Source organism: Ursus maritimus, unplaced genomic scaffold, assembly GCF_017311325.1.
Source record: "Ursus maritimus isolate PB19 unplaced genomic scaffold, ASM1731132v1 scaffold_12, whole genome shotgun sequence".
Lineage (NCBI taxonomy): Eukaryota > Metazoa > Chordata > Mammalia > Carnivora > Ursidae > Ursus > Ursus maritimus.
In genome coordinates, this window is record NW_024423564.1 from 62,222,055 (window position 1) to 62,239,509 (window position 17,455).

A 17,455-nucleotide genomic window follows, 5' to 3' on the forward strand; every position below is an offset into this window, starting at 1 on the left:
TGTGATGCTCAGGTTAGAGCGGTGGGTCTCAAATCTGACTGTTGTGGCATCACCCGGGAACCTTTCCAAATACAGATTCCTGAGCCTCTTCCCAGACATAGTGAATCAATCTCCAAGTGTTAGCACCAGGAATCTGCATTTGGAAATGCTCTTTGGATGATTCTGATATACTCAGCTGTCCTTTTGGAATCACTGCTCTAGGAGATAATTTCCCAAACCTCGATTGCTTCCCAGTCCTGCTATGGCTCTTTACCCCATGTTAACACTCACTTTCCTGGTCTGTTTTTTGGTTTTTTTGTTTTGTTTTTTTAAACTGGAAACCATTCTCAAATACATATAGTACAAGAAGATGCATCTAGAACAGACTTTGCAGTTTGACACGAGACAATGTTTGTGAATAATGGGCTGCACAAATACTGTGATATCAAGACAGCAATTACACATTGCTGTATTTCCTGCTCAGAAACTCCAGCACCTGGTCTATAATAGGTTTGCTTGGTAAATGCTTTGTATTGAATACATAGCTGCATTTCTGCTCACCTTGAGCCTGGACAGTAAATCTATCGATGCCTCAGAAATGAAAGAGGACGGGAAGCTCTGCCTGGCAGGAGTACCTTCTGGTCTCTAGCTCAGGAAGTCGTGAGTCTGATTTGAATGATAAGCTTCAGGCAAACTTTACCTTTGGCTTTGAGTCGGACTTAAATTATCAACTTTTTCGCAAAGTGTCATTAATTCCCTCCAAAGTAGCTGTAAAACAGTGGGAGCCAGTCACGCCACCTGACCATTTCTGGAGCCCGCTGCTGATTCCTAGTGCCCAATACTGTTTCTCGTCATCTTGCTGTGCCATCTTGCAGGGAGACAGAAGAACCAGAAGCTCAGGATGAAACTACCTCTACCCCTCATCGGATCCGTAGGAAGAATTCTCTCTTGACTATGAACCGGATTAGGCAGCAGCTTCGGTAAGACTATTCTTAGCAGGCAGAAAATGTTCCTCATGCTGTCTGTGATATCTGTAATCTCATTTCTTAAAGCCTCCTCTAGTTCTTGTTTGTTATTTGCTATTCCGTTAAATTTGCCTTTTACCTAGTATGTCTGGGATTATGTTAATTCCACATAAATGTCATAGTTTGAAAGGGGCAAGAAACACTGTCCTGGGCTCAGGGGGCCCCATACTCACACCCGGCAAGACTGTTAGTAGAGTGCCTAAAAGCATGAACTTTGATTCTGGCAACTTGGATTTAAATCTGAGCTTTGTCATACTATGTAAGCTTGGGAAGGTTACTTCACCTTTCTAAGCCTCAGTTTCTTCTTCTATAAAACAGGAATGATAATACACAAGTCACAAGGTGGTTGAGGGATTTAGTAAGATAATTAAAGCCCTTGGCAGAGCATCACAGTAGCAAGGGCCCAAGAAGCAGAGCACATCCTGTATTACTTGGTTGCAGGAAACACTCTGTAATATCTCTAGTCCACAGTGACCTGTGAGGGAGCTTTTCATTTAGATACTGAATATCAGAAAATAATGTGTCCCACCATTCAGGTTTTTAGGTAATAGTAAAAGTGACCAAGAAGACGATGAGTTTCTGCCGGCAGCAGAGATTTCAGACTCTGGCAGTGAGGAGGAAGAGACTTCCACACCACCCCTTGCAAGGAGAACATCCAGTAGGGTGTCCAAGAACCTATGCTCTTCTGTGAAGTCATCCTTCCAGACCCCCTCACAGACACCACAGAAAACCGTAAGGCTCTTTTAGGTTTGTTTGCCAGTGAAGCGTCCTCTCTTAATATTAAAATTGTGATGGCTAAGGTCATACAGTCACAGCTGGATTCTGAGCCCAGGTCTGTCATACTGAGAGTTGTTCGACTTGGAATATTCATAGAGGAAAAGATCTAAGTGAACCCTAGGACTGAAAATGAATCCAGTAGCAATGATTTTGAATCCAAGTTCCTTCTGAGATACAGAACCAAATAGCCAAGAGCCAGACTTCCTGAGGGAGCGACGAGACCTGGCTCCTCATCTTTGCATTTCCCACAATTGCTAGCAGAGCACTTTATGCGTAACCTGTGTAACTGGGGCCCAAGGGTACAAGAGCCCCTGGCTCCAGCGGTCCCAAACAGACCAGGTTTGGCCACGGGCTGCGGACAAAATCCAAGAGAGATGAGTGGTGGTGAAACAAGAAAGGAGTTTATTTTCATGAGGCCAACACTGGGAAGACAGCAGACTAACCTCTCAAAGATTCTCCAAAGTGCCTAAAATACTTCTAGGTTTATATAAGGAAAATGGGACAAAGTCGGGTGGGTACATGCTGGTGGGACTAGTAAAGTCAGGTCCATCACTGTCTTGGGGTCAGTCCTGCAGAGTCTTGCTGGAGTCAGGGCAGCGGTTATTGCTTGCGGGGTAGTTTCAGTTCCCATCATGGGATGCCTTGCCCACACTAAGAGATAAGCTGGAAAGAAGAACGAAATCACAAAGTACAGACTAAGGTCAAAATGGCAGTGAAGTCCTCTTTCAAGTCCTCAGTGGGTATCGAATCTCGAATCTAGGGCTGCTGGGCTATGTTATGTTGTTTCTGCTGTGCCACTTGAGTCACCTGAGAAACAGGGAACAAACATGACCAAGGTCTTGGTAATGAACTGTGTAAAGTAAGATGGAAGAGGGAAATGGACATCTCATCTGCTTCTGTGGAATTTTAGCAGAATGTTGAACCTATTAAAAGAGGGTCTTCCCATGTTCAAGTGTGTTTGAGAAATGTTTGGATTACACAGTTAAATTGGTTCATTGTCACAGGAGTTCTCAGGGCCATTAATTTATTCATGTTTTTGTGACCTTCCCAGAGGGCATTAGTGTCTGCGTCTTTGATCAGGAAACTCTCCTGGAGCATGTGGTTTTAGGAAATGGCTATTCAGGAGACTTTCTAAAGCTGATGTCCATTTTTCCATATGAGGAAAAATGTGATTGGGTTTGGGTTGAAGTCAAAAAAGACCTCCAGGGAAGGAAATTAAATAGATCACCTTTGGATCAGAGGTAATCTGACCTGGAGTTTCTCATTATACAAATAGCTCACCGAGGTTCTGATCGCATCTGCTGGGTCCCACGCAGAACGAGAGATATTAGGGTGTGATGGCATCTTTAGCATGATAAAAAGGTCAGAAGTCCACCGAGGTTTCTGATACCTTCTCAGCAAGGGTTCCGTATTCCTTTCTGGTTTTCTCCAAAGTTAATAGATAGAAAACTATTAGGGTCTAAGGGCTTTCTGCCTGAGGAAGGGGTGGCGAGGCTGTTCCTCCTGTACAGCCTGGCAGAAATCAGAGGGTAGGTAGGAGAAATGCTTCCAGTGAGGGGAGTGCTTTGTGGAAAGACCGTGAAGATGGGGTAGCAGGCCTGCTCTAGTGAGCCAGTAGCAAGGAAGAAAAGACAGTAGGGCTGTCGGCCGAGACTGAACAGTGTGACCTGGGGCTTTGAAGTGGAAAAATCTGGTGAGGTCTCTCTAATCCTGAGCTAAAGTTTGACCATATTTTCAAACAAATCTACAGGAGAAACCTATGACTCCACCTCGGTTTATGCCTCCTACCCTACTGTGTATTGGGCCGAGTAGTTAGGGTCTCTTAATAATTTCTTGTCTTTCGGGATAATATTTACTTTTAAATAGTATTTAACCCATACTTTCATTAATTCTTTACTCTGATTGTTTTCAAATCCCAGGACTGTGTGTAAATTAGAAAAAAGAAATTGTGTTTGGCCTGTGGACATTATATGTAACATGAGAGAGGGAGAGTCGTGGTACTTTATACAGAAAGGAACTAAGAGGTGTTCACCACTTCTTTTTATCAGATCATCGTGAATCACATTTGCCGCTGTGTCCTAGATGGTGTTTTTTTTCCTCCTGAAATATGTTCTCTCTTTTTTTTAATACAGCCCAAGCCTAGTACGCCACGTCATGCCACTCCCCAGATCCGCAGCCGAAACCTGGCTGCCCAGGAGCCAGCCAGCATGCTGGAGGAGGCCAGGCTGAGGTGACACTGCTTGTGGGCCCCTTTTAGATAGACAGAAATGGGTCTCTGCTTTCATTCACATCAAAAAAGTAATTTGTAGTCATTCGTGTACATAATAGAGGTATAGAATAAAATGGACACGGGCGTTTAGAGAGAAGAAAGCTTTCAAGCAGTGTCTGGGTGGGATAATGTGGACAGGTTCTCAAAGGAGTAACCTTCTGGGCTACTGCCACCATTTGCTCAGGGATAGAAGGTCACTGATGAATCAGAACACTGCTCTCCGTTATGGTACCCTTTAGAACTGTGTGGGAACTTTTTCAAAATACATAAGCTAAGCTCTTCCCAGAAAACAAGTAAATCAGAATCTCTTATGGGATGAGGTCCATCCCTGTAATTTAGGAAAGCTCCCCAGGTGATATGTATCCTTGGTTAGAACCTATCAGTTGGGTAATTTGGGTGGCGAAAGGGATTATGAGGCCAAATGAAGAAATTTGAGAATGAAGGCATTTGTGATTGATGTTTCACGTAGAAACTATACAGAAGCCTTCCCCATTTGTTACCGAGTAGATGGTGGAATGTTTCTGAAGTCCTCCTTTCCCCTTGTTTATCACCGATTGTAGGCTGCATGTTTCTGCTGTACCTGAGTCTCTTCCCTGTAGGGAACAGGAATTCCAGAACATCTACAACTTTGTGGAAAGCAAACTCCTTGACCGTTCGGGAGGGTGAGTCATGCTGAGGCAAATGGGACGATCTGGGGAGAAGGCCCCTGCTGGCATTCCACCTCAGGTGTCACAGTTCAACCAAGTGGTCTTGCCCGGCGTCAGGAGAACAGGCAAAACTGTTGCTGAAGCCTGAAGGCTTCTAAAGCAGCTTTTGTTGTCAAAGTAATTCTCTAGGAAGAAAAACTCTGTCGTTCAGAGAAAACGAAACTGGTCTTCTCCGCATAGAGCATCGCTTGGAGAGTGAACGATTCTCTGCCTAGCTTCCAGGGACGGTCCTTACTACCCCCACCTCCGCACTTCAGGGGTCTGGGCCCTTCCTTCAGACACACCCCGACCTCTAACTGGTGGTGGTGTGAGGCGGCCGGCACAGGCTCAGCCACGGCTCTTCGCCTCTTGCCGCAGGTGCATGTACATGTCCGGGGTCCCCGGGACGGGGAAGACCGCCACTGTGCGCGAGGTGGTACGCTGCCTGCAGCAGGCCGCCCAAGCAAACCATGTCCCTCCCTTTCAATACATCGAGGTCAATGGCATGAAGCTGACAGAGCCCCATCAGGTCTACGTGCAGATCTTGCAGGTGAGTAAAACTCTTTGGGCTTTTTGGAAAATAGAGCTTCTTGATGGCATATGAAAAAGGAAAGATTTTGTGCTTATTGATAGGGTTACGATGTCCAGGCATTGTCCTTTGTGAGGCAGCAAGAGTAAAGAAGGCAGAATTCCTGCCTTCAGGGACCTTAAGGTCCAGGAGCTGGGCACGAGTTACTGAAAGCCAGGACTTACTGACGTGGTGAAAACTGTGTGCCCCTGTGGCAAACTATGGAAAACGGATTAGAGGTAGGCTGGAGTTTGAACCTGGCTCGTGTTTTCATTAGCGGTTTTCTGGGAACAAGTCATGTCCAGTTATAAATAGAGTCATGCAGTAAAGATTTTGGAGAGGCTTCTGGGACCCGCCTGTGGCTCACCTGCATTTCAAACGCAGACTTTATCATCTCTTTTGGTGCCTGCTCTTTTCCTTCCAGGTTCAGGTTAAGACCAGCGTGGAAGGCAGAATTTAGGATACTGAGGTCCTCACACTAAATTGCTTCCTCTACTGCAGATTTAACATGAGTAAGCTCAGGGGAGTAAAATCCTTACATTTATCACACCTGCTCTTCCCCGCATTGCAGAAGCTCACCGGCCAAAAGGCAACAGCTAACCACGCAGCAGAACTGCTGGCAAAGCGCTTCCTCACCCGGAGGTCCTCTCCGGAAACCACCGTGCTGCTCGTGGATGAGGTAAGGAGGTACCCCCGGGAGGACCGGAAAAGCGGCATGGTGCTTGACTGTGGCGTTCCAGGAGCAAATGCTGGGTTGAGAGGGAGGTCCTGGCTCCTTTCTCTAGGCCTTCATTCATCTGAGCCTGTTCTTCGGTGGTGAGAGGCCTATGTCCATTGACTTCCTTGCTGCTTTCGTGGTGGGACCTGGGAGGCACATGCAGCTAAAGCGGCCGGGACAGGTCTTCACTCTGAGGCCCTGGCTCGGTTCTGTGCTTAATCCTGCATCTCTATCCCTTTCCTGGCAGCTTGACCTTCTGTGGACCCAGAAACAAGACGTAATGTACAATCTCTTCGACTGGCCCACTCACAGGGAGGCCCGGCTTGTGGTGCTGACCATTGCCAACACGATGGACCTTCCGGAGCGCATCATGATGAACCGGGTGTCAAGCCGACTGGTAGGTCCCAGGGCTCTTCTCAAGCCGTTCTCACAGATCCACAACCTGGGCCAAGAGTTCTAAAAATGAAATACACAGGAAACTAAAATAAATGGAAAAAGGACAAAATTGTGAAATTCCTATAATTCCTATAATTAAATATGTCACCGTTGCATGATTTTCTGCAAACACATCTTGGTGTTCTGCCGCCTGGTGCTCTCCGACTGCACAGAGCGCGGAGGGTCTAATTGCTTATTAAACGGACCGAAGCGCCCGGCTGCGTTGGATGCCCGGAGTGTAGCAGGGAGCAAGGCGGCCGCCGCTGCCCCCGTGGACATGGTGCTTCGTCAGAGCCGCACAGCAGGGGCTTAGAAGCGTGTCAGGGAAGCCAGGGGCTGAGCCTGTGCTTACTGCAGAGCCGAAGATGCTCCCACCTGCTCTCATTAGAGCACCTCTGCCCTGATCTACTTCTCCGTGATTCTGCTAGAATAAAAGTTGTTTCCAATAAAACGGAAAAATGCTTGAGCACTACCGCCGCCCTGCAGGGTACCACCGGCCGTGGTCAGGAGTGAAAGGAGCTGGAATCCGTGGCCGTCCCGGGATGGACGGTGTAACCTGTTCTGTGGGACTCGGAAATCAGGTGGAGGGGCGTGAGGGTGGCCGTCCAGCAGGACCGTCAAAGTGGTTAATTGGTGAACTTGTTCTCTATTGTCTTGTCTCGCCAGGGTCTGACCAGGATGTCCTTCCAGCCCTATACTCATAGCCAACTGCAGCAGATCCTCGTATGCCGACTCAAACACGTAAAGGCCTTTGAGGACGATGCCATCCAGCTGGTAGCCAGGAAGGTAAATCACCTTCGGGGAGCTCCTACTTGCACCTATGAACCAGCCGGCGAGTGTGTGCTGAGCCCCTGCCAGTGCGAGGCCTTGTGTTGGGTGCTCTGCGGATGAAGAAAAATTTAGAAAGTCCTGTAAACATAAATACCAGAAAGTAAAAACTAAAGTGTGAAAAGTTCCTTACCTTTCTTATCGTATAGTTCATCAGCAGGCTCTGAGTGTGGTGGGCTTATATCCCGACGAAGATGAGTTGACTCGGGGCAGGCAGCTTTGTGTAGTGGAAAGGGCAGTGTAGGCAGTCAGGTAGCAGACCTGGTTGGAATTCTGGCTCCGATACTTTAAAATAGACATTGGAAGGTTAAACGAAAGTTACTTAACTTCTGGAGCCTTAGTTTTCTTCTCTGAGAAATGGGAATAATAATATCGACCTCATAGGATTGTTTTGACACTTAAACAAGATCATGTCTGTAATGTGCCCACAGGGCGCACACCCCAGGACAGGTGTGCGGTAGTGCACACCTGCATCCTGCAAGCTCACTGGGAGAGAGCAATCAAGACTTTATTCTCCAAGGCGGCTGAGGAACAGAGGTGGGTTAAATGTCTCAGCTTCAAGCTGAATGCAGGAAACCACACGTCTGCAGTATTTCAGCACTTAAAAGAATTATCAACCTATTTCTGGTTCTTCGTGCCTGAAGGGACCGGAGTTCCGAGTGCCTAGAGCGGCAGCACGTGGCTCGGCCGCTCCCAGCTGGGGCGCCGCTCCCAGCCGGGGGCTGTATTGGATGCTGGGGTCCGAGGCGAGCCAGACAGGGACCTTGTCTCCAAGCTTTGCTTTCTAGGAGCTCAGAGTTACCATTTAACCCCTCTGTTGGGTAGAGTTTTTCACTTCTGCTATCCCGCAGTTTCTAAGACTTCCTTTTTGTCTTTTTGTCTCTCTGAAGGGTCCTTTTTTGATGCCATTCTATTTATTTGAGGTTATCTTCTCTCTTTTCCTCCAAGATGCTTTTTGTCTGTTGAATTTGGTCTCTATCTTGCATTGTTAGAGACTTTCCTCAGATGTCTTGGTTGTCCACTCTGGTGTATGAGTGAAGATTAAAAAGCTTTTTGGGAGCTCTGAGCACATGAGTGGGGCTTGTTCACTGAGAGCTTCACTGTGGGGCAATCTGATTGGGCCAATTTCAGTATCTGCAGTTGTTTCCCTTTAGAATAGTCAGATTTCCCCGAGTAGGCATCCCGTGTCCTGCCTGGAGGGCAGTATTCTGGGAGTGGGGGAGGTAGGCTGGAGTCAGAGTGGGTGGAGGTCTTCAGATTCAGCATGCAAACAGTAACCATTTATATCTAGTGAGGGACCTCCCTTCCCCTGCAGTAATACCTAGCGTTCCCTGGCCCAGAGACTTTGTCTTGATCCTTGCTTGAGAAGAAATCTCTGGACACTTGCCATGGCAGAAGAGGGCTAATCTCCAGGGCCAAGAGTTTTATAGCGACAGTACCAACAACCAAGGCACAGAATTTCCCACAGAGCCCTAAACTTCCCCGAGGGGCCCTAATGTTTACGCAATAGTATGAAATGGGGGGAGGAATCTAGGGCAAGGGTCAGCAAACTTTTTCTGTGAAGGGCCAGGGAGGAAGTATGTTAGGCTTTGTTATAACGTTGTAACGGTGTCTGTCTCCGCTATTCACCTGGGCCCTTGCGTCCTGAAAGCAGCCGTGCACAACAGGTAACAACGCTGGCGCTTGTGTTCCAGCAGAACTTCACGTGCCGAAGCTGCGGCGGCTGCAGTTTGCCCGCCCCTGCTCTGGGGCAGCAGTTTGGTAACTTCAGCCAGTTCTCCCGGTTTTGGCCAAACTCCCCCTTTGCCCCCAGTTCCAGGATTGCTGTCATCTGAGCACTTTGAAGATACTCAGTGTAACTTAGATTTTTTCTTGGACGCCTTCATACTGGCGTAGGACTTGGCGCTCTCCAGTCTGCGGAGTCAGCCACTACCCTGCCACCTCTTTCTGACCTGCAGAATTTTATTCTCCACTCCTCTCCCGTTGCTTCCCTTCCTTTTTAGGGTTCTTGGTTTCAGAAGACATCAAATTTAGATGCTGTTCTTACTCAAAATTTTGCCAGCAATTTCAAACCTCTCTTTGACTCCTATACATATGAAGAAACATACCTATTTTATATTCTGTTTCTTACAATTATGATACCTGAACTCTTGGTGCATTTAATTCTATTGATTGCTCTTTCCCATGCGTATGTGGCCTTGTTTCCTTGTTTTTGTGTCTTTTTTTTTTAATTTAATTTTTTATTTTTTACTGTATGCTCGTGTTCCTTAGAGCTTCCTCTGAGAATTAATTGAGGACTGGGTTGAAGTTAGGTCATTTAGAATTTGTTTTTGCCTCTGTCATTTACCAAGGGCCACCATCAACTGGGACCATTTTTAAACAAAATTCTCCACTTGAGGTTTTTAGGAAACACAACATAAATTTGAGCTACAAATCCACGTGAAGGCTTGTAGTTGCAAAGACTCCGTTTTTTTACACCTACCTGGCACAAGGGTCCACACGGGCCATTTCTCTTGCCATCCCTTCCACACAGTGGGTCTTTCATTCACCCTCATACTGAGGCTGCAGTGGACGTCAGAGCCCGGGTTTATACACGGTCTTCTGTTAGGTTCCATGTGGGGTGGACCCCAGCTTTTCTTGTGTCTCCTTCACCCCAGCAGCAGTAGAAAAGGGTATTTTTGGTCACCAAGGTTCGTGGATACCCCCAGGGCAAGAACTGCTTTGGGTGTTTTTTTGCTTCCCAGGGTCACCTGTTCACTTTGTTTTCGGGCCTCTGCAGGAGCTCTTGAAGTCCCTGATTGTTAACGGCCGCATGGAGCTGCCTCACAAGGCAGTGGTAGTGGCGACAGGAGGAAAGAAGGGATAGGCTGGAGCATCCATGGGACGTCGTTACCCATTGCACATGGCAAATCAGAGAAGGGGAGAATATAAACTGATACTCGTGTTTTTGTCTTGGGTTACTAGAAAAGTGACCTTTGTTTTGAACGTCTTAAATTTGCATTCTGAAAACATATACATAAAACATTTATAAACTCTGATAATCTCACTTCCCACAGATGACCACTTTCAATCTTGGTGTGTTGTGTATGAATCTGCCTATACAATTTGCTGTTGTAAACTTAATGTCGCATGAATTTTGGAAGGCAATCATCTCAGGATGTCGTCAGGCCGGATGTTGTTACCTTGACGGTTGTTTGGGCAAATGGTGGGGATTGCCGACAAGTACTGGGAATCCTGAGAGATCCTTGCAGGCTGCAGAGTCCAGAATTTCCTCTGTGAAATTTAAAGTGCAAGTGGCTTTCTGAGTCAGCTTGAGAGAGAGTACATGACTCCCTCTGAAGGGAGTCTAGGTGCACGGAAAGAAAGGAGCAACCGAGTCATTGGCGTTGTGCGTTGGTCAGACCCCTCTACCCACGGACTCCCTTGTGTCCTCCAGCGTTGTGGCTTCCCTCCCTCTTGATTCTGGTTCATTTAGCCATTGACCAGCTGGTCTCCAAAATTCACCACGTGCTGTTATGGAGACTGAGACTGTGGCTAGAACGTCAAAATAGGCTCCGCATCACCTCTTGGCTTTGGCTGGTTGCTTCTAGAGCACCTTGTTCTCTTCATGCAAGGAATGAGAACACTTGTGTTTCTAGGTGGTTCAATAATGATCTTGGGCCAGTGGTCTTTTTTAAGTTTTATTTCCCGGATTTTAAATAAAGCTGAGAATTCCTGCCCTTTCCATTAGGGATTTATCTGTAAATTCACGACAAAGGTTTGGACTCAAGGAAGAGTTCCAGAAGCAGTGTAATAATTTATTTCCAGGCTCCCATCAGATCCCCACTGGGGCTAAGCACATAATGTCAGGCTTCAGCCCATTCCCAGCACTGCCTTTCCTTTTTAGCTGAACCCAGAATCTGTTGGTTTTTCTCTTGGGCTTAGATAGTAAAAGGACCTCAAGGAATAATATATTCCCTCTTGTAGGTAGCAGCCCTTTCCGGAGATGCACGACGCTGCCTGGACATTTGTAGGCGTGCCACAGAGATCTGTGAGTTCTCCTGCCAGAAGCCCGACTCCCCTGGCCTGGTCACTGTAGCCCACTTACTGCAAGCAGTAGATGAGATGTTTTCATCGTCGTATATCACTGCCATCAAGTAAGTTGCTTCTAATGGATGTGGATAACAATATTGTCCTATGATCATGTAATTTGATAAATATAGTTACAAAGGCAATTATATTACAATATATAAATGTTTCAAAGTAACACATCATATACCTTAAAAGTGCATAATGTTATACATCAAATATATTCAATTTTTTAAAAAGTAAGATGCTTCTGGTTCTTGACCCTGAACCTTCCTTGGAAGACCCCAGGAGACATCCACAGTGTGGGAAGGCCATGGAAGTTTCTAAGCTTTCCCTAATTCAACCTGCATTTCCTGAAGACACTGTCCTTTTCCTAAGGAGCACACTCTACAGGGAGATAGAAATGCAAACCTAGGAGAGCGGGAGAATCATGACCACTTACTGAATTACACTCTAGGTGCTGAGTGAAATAAAGTGCTACTGGAACAAAAGGAAGGAAGCAGCTATTCCTCTCCCACTGAATGATACACTCTACTCATGAAATGAGCATGCTGGTATATTTCCAGATATAGTTGCTGTGTTCCCTGGCTTCCATAGTGGCATTTTCTGGATCATTTTGAAACTTTAGGGGGTAGGGGAAACCTTGCTGCATAATATAGGAGAAAGTTTTTCCCAGTTTTTTCCTCTCTCCTCTAAAGACCCAGAAAAACTTTATTTTGCTTTTCTCTGAGCCACTGGTATAGCCACTTACGAGAATTCACATCTCATTTTCTTTAAGAAATTCCTCTGTTCTGGAACAGAGTTTCCTGAGAGCCATCCTTGCTGAATTCCGTCGATCAGGACTGGAAGAAGCAACATTTCAACAGGTGATTGATCTTTTTAAGTCCTTCTAGATTTTGCTCTTGGTGCCTTTTTAAATAGGCAGGAATTTTAATGACTATGTAACAGTTTGTCTGTATTTGTACCAACCCAGTTATGCCAAAGAATATCAGACCAACACCTATTTTTATTTTTTAAAGATTTATTTATTTAAGAGAGAGTGTGTGAGCAGGGGGAGGGGCAGAGGGAGAAGGAGAAGAGAATCTTTTCCCACTGAGTGGGAAGCCAGATGCAGGGCTCAGTCTCACCACCCTGCGATAATGACCTGAGCCGAAATCAAGAGTCAGACATTTAAACAACTGAGCCACCCACGCACCCCAGACCAACACCTATTTTTATGTGCTGTTGTATTCAGTTGCATGAGAAGAGGCCTTTGGCAACTGGTTTCTGCATAGTAGATGGAGTATTATGTGCCAGATACCATTCTAGGAGTAAGGGATTCAAAGATGAGTAGGACAGTAGGTGCCTGGGTGGCACATTTGGTTAAGCCTTGCACTCTTGGTTTCTGCTCAAGTCAAATCTCAGGGTGGTGAGATCGAGCCTGGCATTGGGCTCTTTCTCGGCCCCTCCCTGCCTGCATGTGCTTCCGTGTTCTCTCTAACTAAATAAATAAGTCTTTAAAAACAAAGATGAGTAAGACGAGAGCTACTGCCCTAACACAATTATGGTGTAGAGGGGATAAGGCTCTGAGAATGACCCATTTTAAAAACAAATTACAAAGATCAACGCAAATACTCTTTGAGCATAATTTCAATTATATTGAGTAAAAGGACTCACTAGCGCTAGTGCCTTAGAGGTCTATTTAAAACTAGTGCCCATGGGGCGCCTCGGTGGCTCAGTTGTTAAACGGCTGCCTTCAGCTCGGGTCAGGATCCCAGCGTCCTGGGATTGAGCCCTGCATTGGGCTCCCTGCTCGGCAGGGAGCCTGTTTCTCCCTCTCCCTCTGCCTGCCGTTCCCTACTTGTGCACTCTCTCTCTCTGTCAAATAAATAAAATCTTCAAAACAAAACAAAAAAACTAGTGTCCATAGATAATGGGCTGCCTCACAAGATTGTTAAAAGTGTTAGAATGTGTATCTAGGAGTGTGTATGTCCATGTGTGTGACTATATTTTAGACATATAAATGGAGGGTCCAGCTACTTCTGTACTTCTTTCACGTTTTCTTTACTTCTTTAAATTCTGTTTTAAACTGCTGGTTAGGTTTGCCCATTATTTTTCTCCTAGAGCCTGAAACAGCTCTTTGGCAGAATGGCTTTCATTTTAGTTTGTAAACATTTCCTGAACATCTACAATGTGTCATTAACTGTGAAGGTGTGCCAGGAACCCTGAGTTGAATTGGTCAGTATCCCTGCTCCTGACAAGCTCCCAGCCTGGATGGTGGGGGTGAGGGCAGGGGTGATTTATAAAGAGAATAGTGACCACGAAGTCCCCTGGAGGCACTTTAGGAATCCATGTTTTCCACTGTCCTCCTGCCTCTCTTTAGGCAGTATTCTCCCTGGGCCTTTGTGCTTTTCCAGGGGTCATGCTTTAGCACGTGTGCAGTATTATCTGCTAAGGAAAATGCCCTTGTAGCAAAATTTGACTTGAATTATGACAATCTCATTTGGAACTCTCACTCCCTGGAGACTAGGACTGTTTGTATAAGTGACAATTATGAGATACTTTATATCCACTAACACATTTTTGTTTCTAGGTATATAGTCAGCATGTGGCAGTATGTTTAATATATAAAACTAAAGCTCAAAAAGTGAAATAACTTGCCCAGGGTTGCATATTTGGGTGATTAGTAGAACCAGGATTCAGAGCTGTTCTGATTCCAAAGCCCGACTAGCATTCTGCCCCTGTGTTTGTGCCCCACAAGGGCACCTGTTGATGCCTTTCAGGGTATTGAGGATCCCGGATAAGAAGTACTGACTTGCCTACAAGAAGAAATAAATGATCAGGCACAGAACCAGTACTCCTTCCTTTCCTCTTCCACTTTCTGGCGTCTGACCTTGGATTTGCATTTTGTTTCTAGGTGTACAGTCAACATGTGGCACTGTGCAGAATGGAGGGACTCCCATACCCGACCATGTCAGAGACAATGGCAGTGTGCTCTCACCTGGGCTCTTGCCGCCTCCTCCTTGTGGAGCCCAGCAGGAACGACCTGCTCCTTCGTGTGCGGCTCAACGTCAGCCAGGACGACGTGCTGTACGCGCTGAAGGACTGAAGGGCTTCACAAGGAAGGACTCCGATCAGCTCTTTTCAAAGGGCTTGATTTTTCTCTTTCTAAGCACATGGAATTGTTGTAGCAAAACATACTGAATGGAAATGGCTGTCATGTATTTTGAAATTTTCCATTAAATAATTTGCTTTTTCTAGAGTGTTTGAGAAGTTTACAGTCATTACAAACACCAGATTAAAAAAACCAAACCATCCTTCCTACAATAGGCTCTCCTTGTGACTTTTCTTTCTGTTAACCCTGCTGTTTATTTAATGGCCACATGGTGTGCACACAATTATGTGTATCTATATAAAATAGTTGTGGGTGAATATGTGACAAACTGGTTACATTGGTGGCCTCTGGGAAGGAACTAGATGGCTATGGTCAGGCTTTAGAGGAATAAATCATGTATCTTTTAACTTTTGAACAATGTAAATATAACAAACTTAGTTTATAAAAGAGGACTTGCTGCTTGGGGAGCCTGGGTGGTGCAGTCAGGTAAGTGTCCCAACTCTTGGTTTCAGCTCAGGTCATGATCTCAGGGTCGTGAGATCGAGCCCTGCGTCGGGCTCTGCTTAGTGTGGAGTCTGTTTAAGACTCTATCTCCCTCTCTCTCTGCCCCTGGCTCCCCCTCCCTCTCTCTCTCTGAAATAAATAAATAAATCTTAAAAAAAAAAAAAAACTGCTGGGAATAATACCAGCGATAAATAATCCCTATCAACAAATAGCTAGAAAATATAATTTTTAAAAAGTTACTATTTATCATAAAAAACAAATCTTTAAATCAAAAAACTTAGAAGGCACAAGATACCAAGAAATAAATCTAATAAAGAGATATAATCTCTAAATACTAATCTATTTCAGTCAAAGTCTTGGCAGGGTTTTTGTGTAACTACAATTCTCATATTTACATTTCCAACCAACAATGGAACTGACATCTAAAGCCTCTTTATGTCGGGCACTGAGAAAAACACATCACCTGTGTAATAGTCCTGCCAGAAATGTTTGACCTAAATCTGATAAGAAAATTATCAGATAAATCAAAATTAAGGGGGAAGAAATTATGCAAAGCAACTGTTTCTCTTCAAAAATATCAGTATCACAAAAGACCAAAAAACCATGGAGGAACTATTCTAAATTAAAGGAGAATAGAGAAACGAGACCTAAATAGCTAAATGCACCGTGTGAAACTTGACTAGGTCATCGACTTAGAGATACAAACAATTATAAATGTGTAAGTTTTATGTAAATGCTAAACTTTGTGAGTGGTAAGTTGTTGTGGTTATATAGGAGAATGTCCTTGTTGAAATAATTATGAGTGAAATAGAACATCTGCAAATAGTTCTCAAATAATTCAGAAAAAAGTATATATATGCACATATATTTATAACTGCATATAATAGAGGATCGATAACAGAGTAAAGAATTATACAATAAAAAGGAAAAATGAGTGAATAAGTCATCCACAGAATAAGACACATGAAATGACCAACAAAATGGAAACATAGTAAATGAGGCCTGCAAGTCAAAACCCTTTCACATGTATTACAAAACCTTTCTAAGACCATAGGGAACAACTAGAACCCAGATGCCCCCGAGGGGAATATAAACCGAAACTCCTTTGGAGATGATCTGATATTTAATCTGGAAAATGCAGAAAACCTATGAGCCAGCAATCTCACTCCTAGGTATATACCCTAGAGAAACACATTGGGCCCGAGGAGTTGTGTACAAGAATGTTCATAGCACTGTAAAATTGGCAAGCCATTGGGAAAGTGAATTATTTTCATACTTTGAAATACCACAGACAAGTGGAAAATAGCTACAGTAAAAATAGCTATAGTATGGATGTGAATGAAGTTTAGAAACAGTAGAAAAAGAATATATGTAGTGATACCAATGATACAATGTTAAAGCTCGCAAAAAAAGCTACAGATTGCTTAAATCTATACATACATAGTAGAAAACACCAACTTCAGGGGAGTTAGGTATCTCTTTGGGAAAGGGTTGCAACATGAGAGGTGTACAGGTGGCTTCAACTGTTATTGTACTGTTTTTTCTTAAATTTGTGGTAGATAACCCATATATTTGCGTTCCTTCACACAAAAAATCAACTATATTCAGTACCTACCACGTGCCGTGCAATGCTCAAGACATCGAGATAACTTGGAGAACAGAAACGTCTGACTTTGTGGAGCTTGCATTCAAGCAAATATGAGATATTGTAGATCTCTCTGTATATATTAACCATTTCATAAAATAAAATTTTTTAATGAGAAAAAGAGCGAAACTTGAATTTTAAATGGTAAAGACGACCTCTTTGGAAAATGACCCAAAAGCAGTAAGATGGAAAAGGCCTTTGTCCAAGAAAACTGGAAGATTTTTGAAACCGCTACCTACAAACCGCAAAATAATAATTTAGAAGTTTAGGATTAGGCAGGAGTGCGTTGCTGGGTTTGTTTTAGGTGAAGATTCTCTACGTCGCCCCTCCACCCGCCATTTCATCGTCCTGCTGGGTAGTGGAGTTATCTCTTCGTGTTAAATTGTCTGAAGTGACTTCACGAAGAGGTGCTATGAACATTGCCTGTCTTAGGTATTCAACCAGGCTTCTGACTAGAAAAGGTACATTCAGTTGCTGAATGATTAAGAAACGGCGAGCCCCGTTCTCATTTCTCCAGACTCAATTACAAAGAAAATCCCAACGAAGGTGGCAAGCAGGGAAGGCCCTCCTCTAGGGCGGAGCCTACGCCAGGCCCGGGGAAATTGTAAATGCAGGGGCAGGGGACGCACCTACTGCATTTGCGCAAGCAGCGGCACACCCCAAAACCGCCCTAGCGAGCGCCGCGTTACCTGCTCGAAGGCGCCTGCGCGCTGAAAACCTCACCCTTCGAGTCACCTGTTGGAACGTCACGCCCACCTCATCTTGCGCATGCGTAGTGGGCGACTTACGGGCCGTGGAGTCACGTGTTAGGGCGCGAGCAGTCTCCCGCAGGGTCGCTTCCTGTCACCGCCGCTGCCGC

The 17,455-nt window shown here is 45.0% G+C and overlaps 1 protein-coding gene and 1 long non-coding RNA gene across 5 annotated transcripts in view; one reads left to right on the forward strand and one right to left on the reverse strand.

The window, feature by feature from the left end:
- ORC1 (origin recognition complex subunit 1) overlaps nt 1-14,592 on the forward strand; it is a 37,802-nt gene extending 23,210 nt beyond the window's left edge. For all 3 annotated transcript variants that reach the window (XM_008699200.2, XM_008699201.2, XM_040627307.1), the window contains 11 exons: nt 855-959; nt 1,541-1,736; nt 3,914-4,011; nt 4,611-4,712; nt 5,115-5,286; nt 5,876-5,983; nt 6,270-6,419; nt 7,124-7,243; nt 11,252-11,421; nt 12,132-12,219; nt 14,250-14,592. In XM_008699200.2, the coding sequence (XP_008697422.1) occupies nt 855-959; nt 1,541-1,736; nt 3,914-4,011; nt 4,611-4,712; nt 5,115-5,286; nt 5,876-5,983; nt 6,270-6,419; nt 7,124-7,243; nt 11,252-11,421; nt 12,132-12,219; nt 14,250-14,441 (1,501 nt within the window). In that variant the 3' untranslated portion in view covers nt 14,442-14,592. The remainder of the gene's footprint in view (nt 1-854; nt 960-1,540; nt 1,737-3,913; nt 4,012-4,610; nt 4,713-5,114; nt 5,287-5,875; nt 5,984-6,269; nt 6,420-7,123; nt 7,244-11,251; nt 11,422-12,131; nt 12,220-14,249) is intronic.
- LOC103670713 lies at nt 2,161-4,717 on the reverse strand. 2 transcript variants are annotated; one of them, XR_570647.1, is made up of 2 exons: nt 4,631-4,717; nt 2,161-2,588 (listed from the first exon to the last, which is right to left on the reverse strand). It is a non-coding gene; the product is annotated as an uncharacterized LOC103670713 (long non-coding RNA). The 2 variants fall into 2 exon arrangements; XR_570645.2 differs by lacking the exon at nt 4,631-4,717 and adding an exon at nt 4,551-4,624.
- Nucleotides 14,593-17,455: the final 2,863 nt, after the last annotated feature.